The 23,839-nt window shown below is 41.3% G+C and overlaps 1 protein-coding gene across 3 annotated transcripts in view; it reads right to left on the bottom strand.

The window, feature by feature from the left end:
• NPR3 (natriuretic peptide receptor 3) overlaps nucleotides 1-22,989 on the bottom strand; it is a 94,657-nt gene extending 71,668 nt beyond the window's left edge. For 2 of the 3 annotated variants that reach the window (XM_058170202.1, XM_058170204.1), the window contains exons 1-2: nucleotides 21,811-22,989; nucleotides 7,049-7,171 (exon numbers count right to left, since the gene is read on the bottom strand). In XM_058170202.1, the coding sequence (XP_058026185.1) occupies nucleotides 7,049-7,171; nucleotides 21,811-22,543 (856 nt within the window). In that variant the 5' untranslated portion in view covers nucleotides 22,544-22,989. The remainder of the gene's footprint in view (nucleotides 1-7,048; nucleotides 7,172-21,810) is intronic. The other variant, XM_058170203.1, reaches the window with a different exon arrangement.
• Nucleotides 22,990-23,839: the final 850 nt, after the last annotated feature.

Below are 23,839 nucleotides of genomic sequence, written 5' to 3'. Positions count from 1 at the left end.
ATCACTTGACTGTCCAAGGAATAGCAACCATTGTAATATAAAGACTGGCTGTCACTTTTTTTTAGTGTGTTGTAACTCTGAATGCTAAAGAAATGGCTGCAAGTCAAGCTAGTTGCATAGCCATCCTCAATGGCATTAAAATGATTTTTAAAAACCCTCCTTTTGATACTAAGGGAGGCTATTTTAATATCCAGTTTCAGTGAGCAAGTAGGAAGAAGTGATCTTTCAAGGGGGTTGAACCATGATCACTTTTCTTTGAAAATGTCTCTCTCCTTGACAATTAGTCCTTAAAACACTTTCTACTCACATCAGTGGGAGATGCTAAAAACCAGCCAGTGGGAAAAAAATTTCATCAGTTCTGTACTTTTTGGAGTATAAGATGCACTTTTTTGCCCCCTAAAAAAGGGTGGAAATGTTGGTGCGTCTTATACACTGAATACAGCCATTTTTGGCCTCCCGAAACCCTGCCCTGCGTGTCCTATTTTCGCCAAAACAGGCCCATTTTTCGCAAAAATGGGGAGGCACAGAGGGTTTGGGAGGCCTGCAGAGTGCTCCTGAGGGCCAAGGAGGGCAAAAACCAGACACGTGGAGGCCAAAAACTAATTTTTTTCTTGTTTTCCTCTTCAAAACCTTGGTGCATCTTATACTCCGGTGCATGTTATAGTCTGAAAAATACAGTACCTAGATGGGGAACTCTGTTGTATGGCCTTCAGCCTATAGGCCAGATTCCCGTTCTTGCTCTGGGAGAATGTACATCTGGTGCATCTTGAATCCACCTCAATGCAATTAAAAGCTCTTACATGTTCCTTAACTGTAATTATCTCCTATGAGATAAATTCATAGATTCTTGAAATAAAGAGTTACATTGAAAAGGATTTGTTTAAAGACTTCAAAAAAGAAAGATAATTATTTGCAGAAAATTCAGGATGAAAAGAAAATACAAATAGAAAGGAGCATACATATCCTTTAGGACTAGAAAAGAATTATCAAAAGTGAGAAATGATGGGATGATTTAATATTAGGCACTGTCAGAATTCTAGAATAAAACTTGTGACCTCTGGGGTTAAATTTATTTATTATTAATTTATTTGCTGCCCATCTTGCCAAAAGGCGACTCTGGGCGGTTATAAGGTTAAATTGCTCTGATTAAGAAGAAAAAATAGGAAATGATTCCATCTTTTTATCTTCAGTCTATTGGAAAACCTTTGTGTATTGTTTCCTACATTAAGCAAAATAAAATTCAGGATTGACAGTGGATGGCCATGCATTTAAAAAAAAATCAGAAAGAAACAGAGAAGAGGCTTTGAGTTTAATATCGGGATAAAGTGTCCTTTAAAAAAATTAAGAGAAAAGGTCATACTGTCTGTTTTATACCTTTGGACATAAAACTCCAGACACGTCTAAAAATACCAAGATTCAAGTGTCAAAACACAATGAACTGAGGTTGTAATCAGCAGGCCAGGTATGAAAAACAGTCATTTGTTCCTATTGCCAAAGTATTATCCCACCCAGGTCAAGTGAGGGTAAATGTGAGAGAGAATATGTGGATACTTGTTCTATTATGAAGTCAGGGATAATCCCTTGCTTTCTTCCCAGTTTCAAAAACACAGTTGGGGAGAAAATTAAGATATTTCCTCATAGCTGCACTGTACTTCTGAAGACCATTAAACTTTATCACATTCAAGCTGAAAAAGAAAGTTGGGTCTCTTATGCAACCATAACGTTTAAATTTTACCACACCACTTCTACTGGCCATGGCAGAATCTCAACATTTGTTGAAATGGAAAGTTCAAAAAGGTTTAGTGGTCCTCCAAAATATAGTGTGCCATGTTTTATAGACAACTGTGCCTCTGCCCATCCTGGGTCTCCTTGATCTTTCAGTGGCCTTCGATATCAGATGGCATCCTTCTGGATTGGTTGAGGGAGCTGGACGTGGAAGACATTGGTTCTTTCTCTGAGATGGGTTCCTTGTCCCTGAAGACCACACCCAGAAGCTAGAGTTGGTCCAGAAAGCAGTGGTAAAGAAGTTATGGACACAGTTCATTTATACCCACGTGGAACAGCTACTCTACAAGCTATATCAGCTTCCAGCAGGCTTTTGGATGCAACTGAAGCTGCCGGTTGTCACCTTTAAAGCTTACACAGCGTAGAAACAGGTTACCTGTGGGACTTCCTTCTCCCCAAAACATCTGCTCCCTAAGAAGGATATGCTACCCCAGGCATGTCAAACTGGGGACCCACAGGCCGCATATGGCCCACGCAGGACACACCCACCCTGGCTCCACAAGGGCAAAAAGCATCCCAATACGTTACAAAACAGCCCGTGATGCAATTGGGTTTGACACCCCTGTGCTACAGGATCTCTCTTTTAGGTTTTGACATCTCATGGAATTTACAATGTTGCTTTTTCGGTGGCTGTTCCTGTGCTGTGGCATGATCTTGCCTCCAATACATCAAAAGCCCCACCTGTGTTTGCTTTCAGAAAAGCTATTAAGACCTGGCTTTTTCTTTAGGTGTTTGGATCCAGCTGAATGGAGTCCCCTTTGGGTTGTTTAATTATCATGTTTCGCCATCAATTTATATTTTGGCTAGGGTTTTGAAAGTTATGTGGTTATTTCTTTGGTTTATTGTTTGCTTTTCGCTCTACGCCACCCAGAGTCACATTGTTTGACTTGGGTGGCCCTCTAATCCATCAAATACATAATTAAAATAATTCTCACCAGCAAGGCCTGTCATGTGGTACTGAGTTGTGTCTTACATCAACTGCCAGAAATGGGCAGATCCAATGCAGCTATTGCAAACATTCTTTGATGTGAGCTATTTTCTAGTAAGACAGAAGACCATATGAGCAGGCAGCAAAGCTCACAACAAATCAACGGGTCCTAGTATTGTAGAACTATATGCATGCTCTTAGCTTATTACATATAATTTTAATCTAGACGTGGAAAACTTGCAGCCATGTGAGAAATAAAGATGCAGTTATACAGAAAGCATAATTTCACTACCAAAATATTACGGTATGAATTCTTTCATCTTGCCTTTATGTTTTAATATATTTTTTATTTTTTTTGTAAAAGAGCATGATTATGAATGACCATGAGATACCACTTAGGAAGAAAGGTATGCAAATGTTGAATGAATGCTTAGATGCACTATTGCTGAAATAATGTGCCACCTGAACTCATTACACTAGTTGTCAGTTATAGAATCACAAACTAATGCTGACACAGGGTTAACCATATGCAACTGCCATTCTGTTACTATTCCTATTTCTTTTATCCATTCAGTCACTCAAAAAAAAAACCCATGCACTCCAAAGCTTGCAAGACTATATCCACAAACATCTGTAAACTCACAAATCCAGTCTGTATACAGTAATGAGAAGCCTTTTAGAGAACTCATTTCTGGATTTATACCATGCTAAATCATAATATGGTTTGCCGTTTTTGGAGTACAATAAACGTGTGAACCCAACCAGTTTATGGCTTGACATAACATGTAATACCCAAGGCATTGCAATTTACAGGCAGCCCTTAACTTACAAACACCCACTTAGTGACCGTTTGAAGTTACAACAGCACTAAAAAAAGTAATTTACAACCAATCCTCACACTTACAACCATTGCAGCATCCCCTGATCACATGATCAAAATTTGGGTGCTTGGCAACCAGCATGTATTTATGATCGTTGCAGCCTCCTGAGATCATGTGATTATCATTTGTGACTTTCTCCAGCCAGCTTCTGATAAACAAAGTCAAGGACGAAAGCTGGATTTGCTTAATGACCACATGATTCACTTAACAGCTGCAGCAAAAAAAGGTTAGGCACAAAATTAGGCACAACTCACTCAGCAACCACTTCGTTTAATAACATACATTGTGGACCCAATTGTGGTTGTAAGTCAAGGACTCTCTATATTAACTAAGCATTGTTCTAAAATCCAAGCTTATTTATTCCAAAACAAAAATAGCACTTTTAATCATTTGATTGGGATAAGAGACCATTAAGTTGAAAAATATCAGCTGTGTAACTTGGGAATACTCCTGGAGCCAATGTCGTCAGGTAATTCGGGTGGCACTACGTAGTTTTTCTCCGGGACAACTGTTTAGCCCGATCCATAGGAATAATATGGTATCCTGTGATCTAGTAGCTTTTGGACTGGACTGCAAGTATACATGGCATGTAGAATTGCCTTGATAAAGCTTATTTAAGCCAGTATTGGGGTATCAAGTCTACTTTTGACTCCTGGCAATTACCTGGATAAGCATCTGCAGTTTTCTTGGCAAGATTTCAGAAGTGGTTTGCCATTGCCTCCTTCCTGGGACTGAGAATGTGTGACTGACCCAAGGTCACCCAGCTAACTTGATATCCAAGGCAAGACTGCAACTCCCAGGTTCCTAGTTTCTAGCCTGCTGCCTGAACCACCAAAATGGTTCAGCTGGTATATATTATGTGTCAGGAAGAGAGCTCTCTTGGTTGTGACAAAATGTTAATAGAACACCTATTCTACAGAAGCAAAACTAAAGCAGTCTTTTCAAGCATTTCAGCTTTGATCAATTTGTTATTTGCCCGGACATTTTAAGATGGTAGATTTATACCAAACTATATTTTCACTGCCTTTTAATTTTATGATCTTTTTTTTGCTAAGGTATTTATTTTGCAAAGTACTCAAAGTAATGGTGTCGCATAGGTATGCAATTTATTTATACATGTACAAGAACACATAGACACACACACACATTTTTGTGATATATTTCAATGAAGGGTAATTTTATAAATATGATATAAATAAATAAATACATACATAAGCAAACAAGCTCACTTCCTAGAAATAACTTTCAATGCAGCCAAACACTAAACTCAAGCCTTGGACATTGTCCATTAAATAACTTGCAAGACCCACAAACCGCACACACACTTGCTTAGATGGCAAGTTTTTCCTGCATCTAAACATGCTACCTTGGGGAATTCCTGTGCAAGTACACTATTTCAAGTGAAGTTTTATTTGTTAAATGACCAGGTCTCTTTCTTCAAACTGTGCCATGGATATCGCTCCACTGAAGCTTACTACCAAAAGAAGGAACTAGTAAAAATGAAACAAAACTCAAATATTTAAACTATTTTCTTGCCAAACACTCAGCTAATTTCCAGTAATGCAAGTTAAGAAGTATAACCCAAACAAGATATTGGAGGGCGAAATAGTTATAATTCTTAGCATGAGGTCAGCAAATAGAAAAGAACAAATGGTGCTTTTCTGATCAAGGTTTTTTATGAGTAGCCAGTGTGACTTTCAAAGTTTGCTTCCTTACAGACAAATACAGTCTTCCCTAACTCAGTGCTCTCCATATGTGTTTGGCTAGGTTTCCCATTATTTCTGGGCAGTATTTCCATTAGCTATGCTGGCTGAAATGAAAGGAAATAAATTAAAACACATCTGGAAATGTCAGCCTTGCAAGATAGTCCAGACAAGAAATCTACCCAGAAGTATTAGCTCTAACTTTATCCCAAGGTTGCATTAACAGAATCTTTAAAATCTGAAAAGTACATTTGTTCTCTCTCATCTTTATATTCCATAAAACCAAGGGAGATCTCTTCTAAGACATTTGCCATGGCCTCATTCCTTCTGTGGGCTCAGCTGTTGACCTCTTAACTGATCATCACTTCCTCCTGTCTCCCAAGGTTATTCCCACAAACCATTACAGAAGAACAGGGGGAATTAATCCAGAGCTATCCCTTGAGGCACAAATGACAAGCCCACACTACGGTAAAGTAGTTTGGACATCCTATGAGAGCACCCCGGTTCCCCTTGAGATGTCCACAATGCTGGGAAAAGTGGAAAGAAAGATAAGAGGACAACCAGCAGCTGGACAGATGAACTTGATTACAGCAGTGATGAGTTCCCCATTGGAAAAACTTGGCCAGGTTGGGGCAGATCATTCTGGAGAGACCCAATCTACGCGGATGCTAATAATCAACATTGACTTGATGGCAATTAATTAACCAATCCATCAGTACTAATTTAGATCTCAGCAGATGATATCACCTGCCTTTTTCTTGGTTTGGAAACTAAGCAGGATGAGGCCTGGTTGGCATCTGCAGGAGACCACAATCAAAGTCCAGGAGTACAGGCTAAATTGAGAAGTTGAAAGACAATCACAAATCACTTGCATATTGCTACCAAGCAAATGGAAAACTTGTGCCCGTTATCTAGGAGTTAAGCTTATCTGGTGGACCTTTTATAATGTGTTATCATTTAAGAAGACCAAATGATGCCTCAGTCAATAATGCACATTCAAAACCAGTATCAGGTCCCATAGTTCTCTACTGGGATGCAGCCATTCCGGTGGGTGGGTGGAGGTTTGGGAGGGATTCTTCGTTTTGCTCTTGTGGGGAATAGGGAGGGGGGAAGGAATGTGCTCTGAGCCTTCTGTCTCACCATCTCACCACCGGAGAAAGTGAAACCAAAGCGACTGGGAGATGACAGTTATCACCTTCTCTGCCTGAGGTTCTCAAAGCATATTTGCACCTTGGTATTGGCTGAATGTTGAACTGGACACTGGGAGGGGCTTTGCTTGTAGCAGTTTGATCTAATGCTTTGAGTGGGAAACTTCAGATCCTGCCTACACTCTCTTTGCTATCACTGCCTTCCAATAAAAGTTCCTTTTGAAATGTTAATTGTTTCAAGAGTTCTGCTTTCTTGAGAAGGCTGGTGAGGCAGGACCTTACAATCAAGACTGGTTCAGCTGCTATAAGAGCTCACAGAGGAGTCAGACAAGCAACTGTTTCTCAAAGTAAACCATTTTACAGAATAGCTCAGTTTTCTGAAAACAGCATGGGAAGCAACCATGAACAAAATTAACTTCCACTGTATTAACCATAGATCTGCTTGCTTACTTTTGTTTTGTTTTGTTTTTTTTGCCAAATGTCATAATTCAAATGCTTGTTTGAAAGGTTACAATGATTCGCTTAAAAACTGACACCATCACTAAAATTGTTAGTGTGTTTAGAGAAATCTTGCAATCCAATGGAAGACAGAAATTACGTTACCATATGACGAACTGTTGAAAAGTTCAATATTGAAGAAAGCATGATCTCCGCTAGTCATTCCTTGCCGATGTGCAGCCAACATGATGTTCCGTATTGCGTCACTGCTGGCACACATGATCACAACTGGTGGAAATAAATGGAAAACAGAGATAAGAAGCCATTCCTCAAAGACCAGGAACAGACTGTCAAATTTCTGAAAAGCTGGAGACAATGACACAGACGGTCCTCTGGTTGTTTTGTTTTTAATTCACGGCTATATAAAGGACATTGACAACACTAGGATATTAAATGTGGGGGGAAAAAACAGTCAATAAAAGGCTAACTTTCACCAATGGCAGGATGGCAGTTCCTAAGTTAACTGTCATTAAGCACCTGATTTTATGCAAGTATTAAAATAAAATAAATATTAATAAAGATGAACTGTTCAAGAAATTTGCATTCTTTGGACCTGTGATATGAGCAGATGATGGGCTAGAAAAAACAACCATGTTGGCAAAGTTTGTTAAGAAGAAGGGAAGGCAATGAATAAGGTGGATAGACTCTGCTGGCATGTCTCTTTGTCTCTGCCTCTGTCTCTCTCTTACACACACACACAAACAAACACACACACACAAACACACGAAACAGTTCTTTTCTCCTCCATCAAGGCCACCCTGAACAGCAGCACTTGGTGACAATGACGAAGCCAGCCCTGAAGTCCAGGCCCAGGCCTCTACTTCAGCCCAAGCAACATCACTGCAACACAAAAAGGCCACTGCACTGTCATTCCCAAGGAGCACAAGCCTTGGGGAACGACACGATTGTCCCCATGGCCCAGTGCTCCCAGGATCTGCCATGCAACTCTTATTTTCAGATTGTGTTAGCTCTCTGAAGGCCCCAGCAGCCTACCAATGGAATCTCATTGGAATCTCCTTAAAAGAGCTGTGGATCACCAGGGGCAGGTCCAAATCGATGTCACTTGTCCATGTAGTGACCAGCATGGATCTGACTAGTTACTTAAAAGCATTTAAAGTGCTTAATATTGGCTAAACAAGTGATGGTAAAACGATGATACATGTGTGAAAAGTGACATGTCAAAACATTTTGAGTGATATCCCAGTACTTACCAACACCTGGCACCAACTATTCTTGAAAGCACATTCCATTCTCATGTGATTTTGGAGGCTGTGGAGACCACAAGAGAATGGAGGATGCCTTTGTGTGGCTTATGGAGCCTCCAAAAATTACATGACAATGGATTATGCTTTCATATGGTTCTTGGAGACTGCAGAGGCTATGGAAGAGCATTCTTCTCTGAAGCTGCTTCAAGAACGAAGGTCTTGTGTAGCCTGGAGCAGCCTTTGGTAGGCTGCAGGGGTCTTCAAGAGAGAGAGAAAACAATCTAAAAATAAGCGTTGCATGGCAGATTCTGGGGAGCACTGGGCCATTGGGGCAATTGTGTTGTTCCCCAAGGCTTGTGCTTGTTGGGAACAGCAATGAAGTGGCCTTTTTGTGTGGCAGTGATGGTGCTTGGGCTGAAGTCAAGGCCTGGGCCTGAATTTCAGGGCTGGCCTCATCACTGTCATTGAATGCCACTGTTCGGAGTGGCCTTGATGGAGGGGAGATAAAGAACTGTTTCTCTTTTGTTTTGGAGAAGGGTGTGACATGCCATCAGAGTTGTCGTAGGCATTTTCCAAACTTTTGACATGCCAAGCCCAAAAGGTTCATCATTAGTGGACTAGATAATGATTAACAAGGTTCAGAAAAAGTCTCATAATAATCAGACTCATTATAATATACAAATCTGCTTAAAAGAAATGAAGAATTTGTAACATTTTTTGTTCTGAATTCACCCACACAACATATATAATGTAACATAATATATAAATATTAGAAATGCATATTATACATTATATTTAATTTACATTTATCATATATAGATATATTTTTTGTTATTAAAAAGTTTTACAAAATTTTTTTACCCATACATCCCCTCCTCCTCCCACCAACCCTTACCCTTTCCCCTCCCACCTCCCACCTTCACCCAATCCCCTCCCCCCATATCATATTTTTGGAAAGCCAGCTATACACCTAAAGGAGGACTGGCTGGAGAATCCTGGGAGTTGAAGTCCATGCACCTTAAATCTGCCAAGGATTTAGGATTCCAACAATAACCACAACCAGCTATTTGTCCCGACTTAGCCTCCCTTGCCCAGTATAACTCAGCCAGCAGCAACTCTCTGGGGTATCAGGCAGAAAAGGATATTTCCCAGCTAGGCAGAAATAATCAAGATCTTGGGAGAGGAAAGATAAGGTGTGGGGGAAGGGGAAAAAATAAGCTACAACAATAACTAAATAATAAATTATCTTATTAGAAAGGTCAACTCTGTGAAATTCAACTTGACTCTTGTGTAGATTGTTTTGACATCTGTATAATGCTCTTCTATTGCCTTTTTTCAGAATTTCTCTTTTCCAGCTTAATCGTTCAATGCACAATTGGTTAATGATGTCTGATCTATGCCTTAAAGTCCAGTGTAATGGTGAAGTTAATAGATTGGCACTGGGATGACCCAGTTTGTAGACTGTCTTTAATCATGGAAGCTTCTGGATGACTTGGGCCAGCTCCCTTTTCTTCTCTCAGAGTAATTTATAAGATTATTGTGGGGAACAATGGATCAAAGGAATGAAAATAATGTTTGCTCTTTCAAGCTCTCCAATACTTGACAAAATGTGACAGAAATAAAAACAAAGGGGGAAGATTCAAAACTCAGATAAGGTGTTCAAAGCATGAAATTTGTACTTCCAACTCATTTCAAGAGTTGAAGATAATGGACTGAAAACAAAATCCATATAATACTGCTGGTATCAGACTACATCAATTTTAAAGCACACCGAAAAGGATTCCTTTTCTCAGCCCCAAAAAAAGATAGACCTTAAATTGACAGATTAAAAACAGATTCAAGCTGTCGTAATCGTCCCAGAAATTTACTTAGCCTTAAAGTGGAGAAAAACATTTTGGCCATACCCGCCAACTATGTATTTGGGAGCAATTTTTAAAGGAGAGTGTGAAGCCATTCACTATTTGCCCAGCACATTTTTTCAGACTAACGGTTATAATATTGCCTCAAAGAATATTCTAATTTTCTTTAGATGAAGATTCCATTTATTCATGCACAAGTCTTCCTAGATAATAATTCTTTAGCAGTTGCTTTTCTATGTACCTCCAAGATAGGTTTGAAATAGTTGCCCATATCAAGATCACTGGCAGATCAACTCTAAAACTCTTCATTCGGAAGTCTAGGTATCTGTTTATCCAGACAATTTATGAACAAATGCTATCACCATTGCTGCATATGCTGAGACTTCCTGAGTAATGTTTAAACTCCAGGTCTTTTTTTTTTTTTGGTAGTAGGAGAGGGAATATTTTCCTACTACTGTATTTCTTTTTCAAGGAAGTCAAAAAGAAAAAAACTGAGTTATTTTAAGATTTTAATATATTGCAATCTAGAACCTCCTTGATATATAGACATTAACACTACTATAATCTGCTTTGTTCAGTTTTTATATCCACGGTTAAAGGCATGGCCAATGGAAAAGTAGGTTTTGGAAAAAGATGAGCTAGTTTTCCAAATAGGTTGTTACAACTTGTTTTCTCCAGAGTAAAAACTTTGGGGACTTGTCAGCTTAATGATTCCCAGTTGGTTGGCCTTAACATAGTTAGCTATATGACAATTTATCTGGTAAAAAGATGAGGACTTTTATAACATTTAAACTGAACAGCCTAGTAAGCTGAAGGATCAGCTAAAGCAGAGTTGGAAGCTATGAGAATCTTGCTGAAGCAAAACAACCCCAGAATAAATATGAAGCCAATACGAAGTTGCTTGCTGTCAACAAACATCAAAAAGATCTATTAATATTAGTAGTTGGTAGTTACTATGAATAGTAAAATAGTGGATTAGTGACTTGGAATTCTCCTGGACTCTCATCTGTTTAAGCAACAAGGAGAAGCAACAGCAAGGGGACGCTTTCTCTGGCTTTGCTGATGATCCTATCTGACAATAAGAGTCATAACTTAGGTAGGTAAAATAAGGTAGGTAAAATGAGGACCCAGATTGTTGGGGGGCAATAAGTTGACTTTGTATATAGTATACAATTGGATGAAGACTATTGCCTGACATAGTATAAGCCGCCCTGAGTCTTCGGAGAAGGGCGGGATATAAATGCAAATAAAATAAAATAAAATAAATAAATAACTTGTTCAGAGGTCGGCTTCACATACTGTAACAACCAGTTCGCCCAGCACTGGAAAAGTGAGTGTGCGACATCAAAAACACAGCAATATAGGATGGGATTGGACCCGGGTGGGTGGCCAGACCCACCTGCAGGTCGCAACTAACAGTTTGCCTGAACCAGCTGAATCCCATCACAGATCTTGTTCATCATTTAGTTGGACTAGACTAGATCAGTGTGTCCTAAATATAGGAATGCCACTAGAGGCAACCTGTAAGCTACAGTTGGTACAAAAAGCACTGGCTAAATCCTTCAAGGGACAATGCCACCAAGTCAGAAGGACCCTGATTTCGAAATTGTTGCATTGGGTGCTAAGAGACTTCAAAATCCACCTGAAAGTGATGGTTATTCCTTTGGGAGCCCTTTGATTTTCAGCACCAGGATAAATTGGGCAATGGCTCGATGAACCCAATTCTGCCCATCTGGCTTCGTCATTAACAGAAATCCTGGTTAACCAGATGGTTTATCGGTTCATTTGTATCCTGTTTTCATGTTGCATTTTTGTTTTGTTGTACCCCATCCACTGTCCAATTTTGATTGAGGCAATACCGTAAAAGAAATATACAAGTATTAAGCAAGGCAGACCCTTGCTTAATCTAACAGATCTGCTACCAGCATCTGTAACTTGATTTGAAGTTGTTGTCATTAACGTTAAGTGCACATATTTTACTTTGCTATATATGAAACAGTAAAATGCTGTTTGTCGGTTTGTTTTCCTAAATGTGCACCATGTCACCATTCAGTTTCCGCAAAATGCTTTTGTTATTTATTAATACTTTGTGGGATCTTGCAGACTGACAGGGGGGAAAAAACACCCTATTCAAAAGTGCCAAAAGGAAGCATCCTTCAGACGTTCACCCTGCGCAGCATCACTATAAAAGAATGAAAGGTTAAGCATCACATTTTTTTGCTGTCCCTCCAACATTTCCTTTTGGGTAGGCGCCTGGAGTTTTAACATTCCTACCAAAGGCCTTAAAAAGAAGGCTGATTCCTAAGAAATGCCATTGTAACAAAAGGAATAGTTTAGGTCAAGAAGAAGCTATCCTCAGTTTGAAAAATAACAGTTTAAAAAATCCACTTCCCCCAGGTTATTCCACTTAATATAATACAATGTCTTGGGATGGAACTGAAGATATACAGGTAGTTCTTGACGTACAACAGTTCATTTAGTGACCGCTCAAAGTTACAACACTGAAAAAAATGATTTAGGATCAGTTTTCACACTTACGACCCTTGCAGCATCCCCATGATCACGTAATCAAAATTCAGATGCTTGGCAACTGGTTCATATTTATGACAGTTGCCATGTGCTGGGGTCATGTGATCACCTTTTGCAACCTTTTGACAAGCAGAGTCAATGGGTAAAGCAGATTCACTTAACAATCATGTTACTAACTTAACTATAATGATTCACTTAACGACTGTGGTAAGATCATAGAAAGGGCTAATTTATATTACTATGAAAAAACAAAAAGTTGTGGCTTGATGTTAATACTTTATTTTACTGCAACAGTCGGAAGTCAACGCTTCTTTTTCTTTTTCCCAACACTTCCTCACTTTTCTTCCCCCCCCCATTTCCCCCACTGCTTTCCTATTAATTTTGTATCTTATAACTCAATAAAATGTTAAAACAAAAAAAAACTGTGATAAGAACGGTCGTAAAACGGGGAGAAACTCAATTAACAAATGTTTCACTTAGCAACATAAATTTGGGGCTTAATTGTGGTTGCAACTAGAGGACTACCTGTAATGAGAAATCTTCATTTGTTATCTATGTGCATAAACAAATACAGAGTGGTTCTGAAGTCAGTGATGGTTTATTACAATTCTGTATCTTCTTGTCCATACCTATATTTTCTCTTCATGCAAAAGAAATATTTTGTAAGAGAGGCAGCAAAATCAGTGTGACCAAAGGAAATTAAGTATCTCCCTGCAACTTCCAGTTTGCAAATTTATTTATTTACAGCATTTTATAGCCACCTATCTTAAAACCAAACTCTGGGTGGCACATAGCCAAAAGATAAAACAGTATGTATAAACAATACAAGAAAACAGAAAAACCCAGTGCCACAGCCAAACTTCCCCAATGCAGACCACAAGACTCACCTCCAATTCCAGTTATCCCAATGCTTGCAGGGAAGGAGACCCAGTTTGGCCTAGTTGCTTAAACACTAGACTAGAAAGCAGAAGCCATGAGTTCAAGTCCCACCTTAGCCATGAAGGCAAGCTGGCAGATTTTGGACTACTTACTCTCTCTTAGCTCAACCCACCTCACAGGGTTGTTGTTGTGGGAAAAATAGGAGGAAGCTGTACTGAATAAGTTTACTGTAAAAATAATAAAGGTGGTGGATAAATAAATAAATAAATAAAGCCAGCTCTTAAGTGCTTTCCAGAGAGTTAAAAGGGTAGAGGCTTTCTAAGTCTCTTGGGGGAATAATGTTTCATAGGTCTTTTCAACAGAAAAGATACACTTCCTAGGTCCTTCAGGATGGCAACATTTACAAGAAGGATCCTGGAGTGTCCCTATCCATCTGATCTGGTGGGACAGGCAGATACCCTCGTGCAAAGATTGTTCCACAAATAATCTAGCCCAGGAGTCATCAACCTTTTGGACCTCAGGGACCACTAAAGTCATAATTTTAAATCTCATGGACCACTAATATGCATTTTTTAAAAAGATAAATAGTATTTAGTGCAATATAAAAAATGCAAATAATTCTTCTGCGGACCACCAAAATTTTCTCACGGACCACCAGTTGGTAACCGCTGATTTAGCCCCATGCCATGTAGGGCTTTAAAAGTGATAACTTTTGAATTGCACCCAGAAATTCCTCTATCAAACTGACACGTTTACCATCAAATCCTGTCTCCCATCTCCATCTAGCCATCACAATGTACAACACAGATAGTCCTTAGATTACAACAGTTCGCTTATTACAGTTGGAAGTTACAACGGCACTGAAAAAAGTAACTTGTGACCATTTTTCACACTTTTGCCTATTGCAGCATCCCCATGGTCACATGATTTACATTAAGATGCCTGACAACTGACTCACATTTATGATGGTTGCAGTGTCCTGGGATCATTTGATCCCCTTTTTCAACCTTCTGACAACCCAAATCAATGGGGAAGCTAGGCTCAGTCAATTTAACAACTGCAGTGATTCACTTAACAAATTTCTCACTTAGCACCATAAATTTTGGGCTCAATTGTGATCGTACGTTGAGGACTATCTGTACACTTCTAAGTACAGGAGTGCTGGGAATGAGATGTCCTCAGCATTGACCTTAATCACTACTGTATTTGATTCAGACGACAAAAAGAATCAAGTATAATTAACTGCTCACATTAAAAATACCTGCTTTAATTGGTGGGCACTGTAATATCTGTATTTATATTTATGCTATTTACAAAAGTGGTAGGTAAAAGAATATTTAGCTAACTTAAACTAATTCAAGTCTCTAGGACCAGAAGAATTATATCCTAGGGCAGTGTTGGCGAACCTTTTCGGCACTGAGTACCAAAACGGAGGCGTGTGTGTGTGCTGGAAACCGGAAGCGCAGCCACCCGGTGCGCATGCACACGCTGGGAAGATATCTTCCATTTTCCAGCGCATACATGCGCACTGGCCACCTGGTCTTCTGGTTTCTGGTGCACAAAGACCAGCTGATCGGTGCACATGCGTGCACCAGAAACCAGAAGATCATCTTCCCGGTACGCACATGCACACCAGGCGGCTGCTCTTCCGGTTTCCGGCACTCCTGCGCACATGAAGACCAGCTGGCCGGTGTGCTGGAGCATGGAAGATCAATGGCCGATGGCTCACGTCCCCGGAGAGATGGCTCTGCGTGCCACTTCCAGCCCACGTGCCATAGGTTCCCCATCACGGTCCTAGGGTATCAAAGAAACTATCTGAGATGATTGCAAAACCACTAATTGTAATCTCTGGTAACTTCTGGAAAACTATTGATCCTGCCTGAAGAAAAGGGAAGGAGGAGGAACCAGGAAATTATAGGCCTGTCAGTGTGATGTCTAAAGTCCTCAAGCAGTTTATTAAACAGCATATTTGTGAGCATATTTATAAATGGCTATTTATAAAACCAGCATGGGATTGTCACCAAAAAGGCATTCCAGATTACCCTTATCTCCTTTTTTGAACAAGTTACTGTTTTAGGATATGCTCTGAACATAGTGGAGCTCAGCAAAGTGTTTGATAAAATGTTGTGAATATCCACCAGACATGTCATAGGAAGGCAACCCTCCCCGCTCCCAAAAACTGCATCTTGTTTATTTTGGTCATGTCATGAGAGAGAATTCACTGGAGGGAGCAATTATGCTTGAAAGAGTTAGTGATAAAAGGAAAAGCCATTGAAGAATACAGTGGCTGGACACCATCGAAGCTGACACCAGCCAGAGCATAGAACAACTCAAAAAGTGCAAGATTGGAAGATGTGGAAAGACTTGGCCTATAGAATTGCCAAGAGTTGGACACAACTGAATGGGTAACATCATCATCATCATCCTGTGAATATCCCCATTAATAAAATGACAAAATATGGATTATATGATCGAACTATTAGATGGACTCCTATCTGACTGATCACACCAACTGAGTACTCCATCAAATAGTCCACCAAGCACACCAAGATCACACTAGCCCCAAGTGGAATGTCAAACTACTCTGTTCAAAGTGCTATGGTGTTGCAATGAACTTGGATGGAGGAGTTGTGGGGATTTTCACCAGATTTGCAGATCACTTAGGAAGAATGGCTAATGATTTAGAAGAGAAAGAGAAGATTTAAAAAAAAACACCACTAGATAGACTTGAAACACAAGGTCAAAATGAACAGGTTAAAATTTAACAGGGAGAAATATGAAGTCTTGCAAATGGGGAGAAAAAAAAATAAAACAACCAAGTAGGATGGAGGAGACCTGGTTTAGCAATAATATGTGTGAAAGAGGTTGTGTTCTGCACATCACAATTTGAATCATGTGATATAGTTGAACAGGCAAGTACAGTCTTAAGATGAAGGAGCAGGAGCACAGAATCAGAACTCAGAAACTAAATGTCTTACTCTCCTCTGCCTTGGTCAGTCATTCTGGGCATTGCAGCTTAAAAAAGGCATCAACAAATCAAAGCAAGTTCAGAGAGGAGCCATCAAGATAATGAAGAGACTGGAAACCAAATCCTATAAGGCAGCGGGTCTCCAATTTTTCTGGCTCAGTGGACCAGCAAAGGGGGCAGAGGGGGCAGGGGGATGTTTCTTTTACAAATGCAGCTTTGTGCATGTGGGTGCTTACCCACCACTTCCATGACGCAGTTCTGAACAGGCTGTGGCCCATTGGACCGGGGATTGGGGACCTCTCCTATAAGGAACAACGGAAGGAATTATATATGTTTAACCTGCATAAGAGAAGTGAGGGGCAGTATAGTAACAGTATTAATATATGGAAAGGAGTGTCATACAAGTGACATGGAAGCCACGCAAAACCTATGAGTTGAGATTACAGGCATTCCACACAGCCATCAGAGGGAATTTTCTTATGGCAAGAATTGGTTGTGTTCCTCTTCCTTGGAGGTGTACAAAGAGACTGGCTAATCAAAACGCTTTAGCAGATCTAACCCCAAACAGAAATCGGACAAAGATTACGTTTGAGATCTGTTTTAATTTTATGATTCTACGACAAATTCAGATGTCATTTGAAAACCTTGATCTTCTTCTAGAGGAACCACACAGTGGCAACCATTGCTTCTGCCAAGATCTGTCGTATCTGCAAAAATTTAGAATTGTGGTCCAATTAGTCAGAGCTTCAAACTTCGCAGTCATCCAGACACTTAAGCATGAAAGGTCAAAGCTTTTCTTGGTCAATTTTGTCTATCTTTTTTCAGTCGTAACTTCAAACTGTTGCTAAACAATTGGTTGTGAATTGAGGCCTACCCGCAATTTAAATCTATTCCAGATATTATAATACCTTTTGTAGATTTTAATGGATGTGGATGCCACTTTAAACTAGTTGTGGGAAGACCTGTCTTCCTTTAGATTTGCTGCTGTGAATGTCTGGCTTACTCAAAGGATATAGTGAGCATAAGGAATAGAATAGAATAGAATAGAATAGAATAGAATAGAATAGAATAGAATAGAATAGAATAGAATAGAATTTTTATTGGCCAAGTGTGATGGGACATACAAGGAACTTGTCTTGGTGCATATGCTCTCAGTGTACATAAAAGAAAAGATACGTTCATCAAGGTACAATATTTACAACACAAATGATGGTCAATATATCAATATAACTCATAAGGATTGCCAGCAACAAAGTATGTGTCAGATACTACTGTAACTTTCTTATAGCCTTTATGTTTGGGACATTCCTTTTACAGATATGGGCTCCTTCTCTGCAGTGCTTACAGATTTTCTGAGTAGGAACTCATAAGGGCAACTGTGTGTTTAACAGGACAGCTATGAATTCAACCCTTGTGACTTGATCCACATTTCATAAATACCACAAGGACTCCCGGGGAGTTTAAAGAATAACATATTTATTACAGCACAAGCTTTTGTGAACTACGCTCCACTTCATTAGTTGTTTATGCCAATAAATGTCTGAGTCTTTAGGTGAACCAAGATTACTCCTTGTTTTCAGCTGCAATGAAATAATAGGGCTATTCTGGAAACGGTTATTATTTCAGGCAATTGGTTGACAAGCCCATGCCACGAACAATCCAGCAGAATCTGCCATTTATTGTAACACTGACCTCCTCACTTATTACTCCTGCAGAACTAAAGGAGTCCAAACGTCATCCATGTCTGACCTACCAGAGAACAACTTCCTATTTTGAATAAAAACAGGAAAAACAGAGGCAGGGGGAGGAAAATAAATACTGATATTGTGAAAGAAATATTTGAGAAAAAGGCAAATAATAATACGATTTTCAGAAGGTACTCTTGTGCATCATCTTGATCCACGTTTCATAGCTCTGCTACACTTGAGATGTCCTCCATCACATCTGAATAGCAACAGATTGGGCAAGACATCCGCACAGGTAAATAACATGGCAATGAGCTAAGCTTTGCGGAAAGTCAGCCTGTTGTATCTGCCAGATGCTGAGGGAAGCACAGGAAGAAACGGAGGGAAATCCTGCTCATTTCTTCATTGACAAATATAAACAGTAAATGGAAATAGGAGAAGACAGCAAAGGGAGGAACAGGAATTCTGAGGTGGTAACACAGGAAGGAAATGAACATAACTTTGAAGTTAACTCAGTCTTATCTGATTATCCGGAGCATTTAAAAAAAAAAAAAGGATTCTTCTTGGGACTTTGTCGTTTCTTCTTGATGAAGCATGGTGAGATAGAATGTTGTCTCATAAGGGCCAATTTCATCTCCAGGAAATTGCAATTGTAGCTATATGGATCTTCAAACAGCCACTTGTGTTGTAAACTAGAGAGCAAAGGAGCTTACTGATCATAATCCAAGTGTACTTCTTGTAAATGAGCAAACATTTCTGGTTTCCACTTGTGTAACAAAGCAATAAAAAGGGGAAAACACTATGCACTTCTAAAGTAAACTTCCGAAATGAATAAAATTTGGAAAGAAAGGCAGAAGCGGATTTTTATCTGAAATGACTGGATTTCGTTTGAGCTTAGAGGCAGCGATAGGTTTACCCCATCTCTGTTGTAGGTGGAAATTCATAGCAATTGTTTATGTTTAACCACTTGTTTCATACAATCTACAATAAATGCTATTAAGTAGAACTGTAAACAAACATGCATGTTGGTATTTAATGAACGAATAAAAGAGCAATGATACAAATGAACAGAATCCATTATGAAATGAATTAGAAATACCGTATATACTCGAGTATAAGCCGAGTTTTTCAGCACGTTTTTTGTGCTGAAAAACGTCCCCTCGGCTTATACTCGAGTATATACGGCTTATACTTGAGTTTTTTTTTTTTCTTCTTTTTTTCACATTATACCAGATGGTGCAAACTTCGCGGGCTTTTGCATTAGCACGGGGAAGCCCTGCCGGTGCAGTGAGAGGCAGTTTTTTTTTCTTAATATTAATCATAATAAAAAATCAAATGAATGGCGAATACAGTTTATTCAGAGTGGAACTCCATAAATTAAGGTTCTCAATTTTCCATTTGAACATTGCTTATGTGCAATCAAACTCATAGTAGTCATGGAGAAGCACGGCTCATAAATAATAGTTTAACAAGAAGCTAACATAAACCCCAGAGCACTTTTCTAAATGATCAGCTCCAAATATTTCCCAATCTATTACTTCCCAAGCTACAGAAACATTAGGAAATGCACTATAAAAGGGAAAAGTACACGAAGGTGTTAACACACATCTGCACAGTATTTTATAGCAACTTGCATATGTATATTATCTTATTGCGATTCCTTACAATACCTCAAAAGTACTATGTCCATCCCTCTTACAAAGATAGAATTAAACTTGGCTTCTTAAGAATTGGCTTCTTGAAACTATTTACTGAGATCTCCATTGATTAGTGTTTTTGAGCTGCTTAATTTGTAGTTCGAATTGTACCAACTCTATATATGCAGATACACTACAAGTATAAACTAGAATTCCAACTTTGTATGGCTCAGAATTATATGATTGGAGCAGCATACAGGAACAGTAATTTTTTTAAAATAAATGGATAAATATTATAATCTATCTGCACTCTTAATTTCAAGCGCGTCAAATAGTCACATAGTGAATAGTCAATCTTATTGGAGACCACTCTTCATTTTATAATCATGTTAGCACAAAAGGTATATAACATAAAACCCCTTCCTTTTATGACCCTGTGTAGTCTCTTAATTCGGAGTAGAGTTGGGGTAACTGGATGGATATAGTAACAATGCATTAAAATCAGGATGCCTTTGCTTTTTACATTTTCTCATAAATCATGTTGAGAATTTGATTAAAGATCACCTATCTCTGTCATGGACAAATTAAATGGAGGAGATAAGTAAAACAAAAATGTGCTGGATTGGGATTTTGAAAATTATAGGTACAAGGTAATTTAAGGCAAATTTTACAACTCTATTGAATATATTTTTCATGTTCTTTACTTACTCTAACAGAACACAAATCAAATTGAATGTAAAAGAAATTTAAATATGTAAATCAAATTCTAATATCAAGTACAAATTTTGACATGCTGACAATCTCTGGCCTTTTCTGAATAACTATTCCACTTGATAACAACTGCAAAGTTGCTATGGTGTACAAGTTACATCTTTCTCCCCAGCAAAGCACTTTCCATTGAATTCACATTCATTGAATTCACATCAGTGATGTTACATGCACAACCCAATAGGAATACTTAATGGGCTATGTGATACACAGGACATGATACCATAGGACAAATCTACTACAGCCTGTCATACTATGTGGCATCATACTACCATCTGACATGTTATATGGCATCAGGCAATCAAGAACCCCATTGGGTCATGTATGGGACAGCATTAATGTGAATTCAGTGAATGAGAATTCAATGGAAAGTGACTTGTTTGAGAGAATGATGTAGCTGGTGATGCTAGACTCCTCTCATAATACCCATAGCTATAGTAGAAGTTTTAAGTCTCTGTTTTGCATCAATGTTCCTACTGACTGGATGTTTCCTCCTTAGTTAGGTACCAAGACACCTTTATATGAAGGGTGAAAAAAGCAGCTACCTGTTTTTATCATAAATTCCGTTTTCCTTCTTTTTGAAACAGACCTTGCCAATTAAGACACCATATTGAATTTAAGTCTGATAAGCAAACTTTTTTCACACGTAGGAACCCTAGAGAGTTACCGATGAAGGATTAAGGAGAATCCCATGAATTCTCAGGTATATTTGAATGAGATATTTGAATCTAGTTCAAGATGCATCTCTGTTCATATTTCAGCCTTCTGTAATTCATAAATCCTTCCTTCCTTCCTACCTACCTACCAACCAGGAGCCCTACTTACCCCACAGAGAATTTGCAAGGACAGATCAGAGGCGCAGAAGCTACAACTGCTATGGGTCCTCTTACCTGGGAATAAGCCTGACCTACTGAACTCGGTCCGAGTTACTTCTGAGTAAATATTTGCAACCAGCTCTGCAAATACGGCTAGAGGTGGCACCCTCCCAGGATGAATATAGCACGAAGCTTAAATTGGAGATGAACCGCAGGCGACCCGAGGCTCCCTAAACGTTTTGGACTACAACTCCGAAAACACTTGGCGTACATCAGAACGGGAGTTTCTAGTCTTATTGTACCATCGAGAGAGGGCTGCAGGTTCCCGAGCCCATTCGGATCAAAGGCATGATGCGATTCACCGCGCGCCGATCTCGGGATCCCTCCCTCCCGTGCTGGATTGCGCGCTGTTTCGCCGGACGCTCCGTTTTGCATCCCGCTTGGAAATCTGACTCAACGCATACAAACTCTACGAGCGATCCCGCCGGGAGCACCCCCACCCTCCACCCGCGCAGCCCTCACCTCTCTCGCCGCCCTGGATGGCGCGCACCACGTCGTCCGCGTACTTGCCGCTCTCTTCGAAGGCGAAGTCGTCCAGGTGCAAGCCGGCCTCTCGGAAGACCAGGTGGACCCCCTCGGCGGCGAAGAAGCAGCTGCGCTGCTCCTTGTCTTCGTGGTAAACCAGCAGGAGGCGGCTCCACTTGTGGTGGCGGAAAAGCGCCAGGAACATCTCGCCCATCTTGGCGTAGCCCGGAGACACCCGGGTCAGGTGCGAGAACTCGCCCGTCTTGGGGCTGAAGCCCGCGGCCAGCGCGCCGGCCGAGATCATGGGCAGGTTCCAATGGGAAGCCAGCCGGGCTACCGGCGCGGCGGCGTAGTCGCACACCGGCCCCAGCAGCAGGTCGGGCCACTCCCGCTTCAAGGCGATCATATCCACCAGGTTGAAGAGCGCCCGGTTGCCGCAATCCGAGTCGCTGTAGAAAAGGCGGAATTTGTAGCCCGCCGGCAGGAGCGAGCCGTTGGCTTCCAGGCTCCGCACCGCGTACTCGATGGCCGGCTTGACCCGCGCCAGCGAGAACAGGTACGCGTCGTCTTTGGGCAGCAGCACCAGCACCCGGAGCGCGGTCTCTTCCTCGGCCGCCGCCGCCACCTCCTTCTCCGAGCCCGGAGCGCCGCTGCCGGGGGCGGGGGTGGCCAAGAGCAGCCAAGCTGCCAGGCTGCAGAAGCAGCAGCTGAGGAAGAGAAGGGAAGGCATGGTGGGCAAAAGGCAGAGCGGGCGTTCGGTTTATTTTCTTTGGATGAAGCGGCCGGGAGGCTGAGGCGCACCAAGCGCAGGCGGTCGCTTCAGAGGAGCGAGCGCGGCGGGAAAGTTTGGAGGGTTCAGCTCGGAAGGGGCGTCTGCTGCTCCCCTCTCGCCTCTTTGATACTTAAAGTCAGGAATGGGGCATGAATTTGCTTCGCGCCTTTGGGAAGGGAAGGGTCGGCCGCCCCACTACAGCTTTCCCGCGCCCTGCCGTCCTCCATGGAACCGTCGAAATAGGAGAGCCAACGGAGGCGCCGGCATCCTCCTCCTCTTCGCCCACTTCTTCTTCTTCCTCCTCTTCCTCCTCCCCTCCGCCGCCGTCCCCACCCGCCTCCCCAATCTCTCTGCCTCCCGAGTGAGCTGGGTCGACCGTCCTTGCCGCTCCCGGCCTCATAGCCTCTGTTTAAATACTGCGGCTGGAGCCCGCGCGCCCGGTCGCCACACACGCGGCGCGGCGAGGCCGGGTTTGCGCTGCGGGGGAGGGAGTGGGGGGGGGAGGGCGGCTGGGGAGGAGCTATTCCCAACCGTCCCTTGGCTTGGCTGGCCACGCCCCCCCACTCTCCTTCTTGGCCTCCTCCCCTCCCCGCCCCGCATTCACACGCTGCCTTTTTGCCCCCTTGTTTTTTTTTTTTGTTTTGTTTTTTTTTGCCCGCCGCTTTTGTTCTGGGAAGCTGGAGAGGAGGCGGAGAAGGGGAGACGGGGCGTCCAGGCGCCGACCTCCGATGGCCAGGAATTGCGCCGCTCTTGCTTTGGGGGAAAGGTTTCGCTCTTCAATTCTCCCGTGGGGTGGGGGAGCCCAAATCCAGGCTGCGAACCTGCTTGAGCTGGGGGCTGGACTAGAAGACCTCCAAGGTACCTTTCCAAGCTCTATTCCAGTGGTCACCAACTGGTGGTCCGTGAGAAAATTTTGGTGGTCCGCAGAAAAATTACTTGAATTTTTTATATTGTACTAAATCAGGGGTCCTTAAACTACGCCCCCTGGGCCAGATACGTGCAATGAACGTTTGTATTGCTGCAGAGAGTCTCTCCTTCAGGGTCTTTTTGTGTGGGTCAGAGGGGGGCAGAAATGCCAACTTGGGGTCTGCTTCAGCCTCCTGATGCAGGGCTTTGGGTTGTTGGAAGAAATATCCATCTGGGTTCAGTTCCAAGTGGGGACAAAGACACTGGAAACATGGAGACTGCTTGGAAAGATGGTTTAATGGTGGTCAGGATCACATGGCTTGAGTTCCTGAACAGAAAAGGGCTGAG

The sequence above is a fragment of the Ahaetulla prasina genome, chromosome 2 (genome assembly GCF_028640845.1).
Source record: "Ahaetulla prasina isolate Xishuangbanna chromosome 2, ASM2864084v1, whole genome shotgun sequence".
In the NCBI taxonomy this organism is placed as follows: domain Eukaryota; kingdom Metazoa; phylum Chordata; class Lepidosauria; order Squamata; family Colubridae; genus Ahaetulla; species Ahaetulla prasina.
This window is presented reverse-complemented; position numbering and strand designations above follow the sequence as displayed.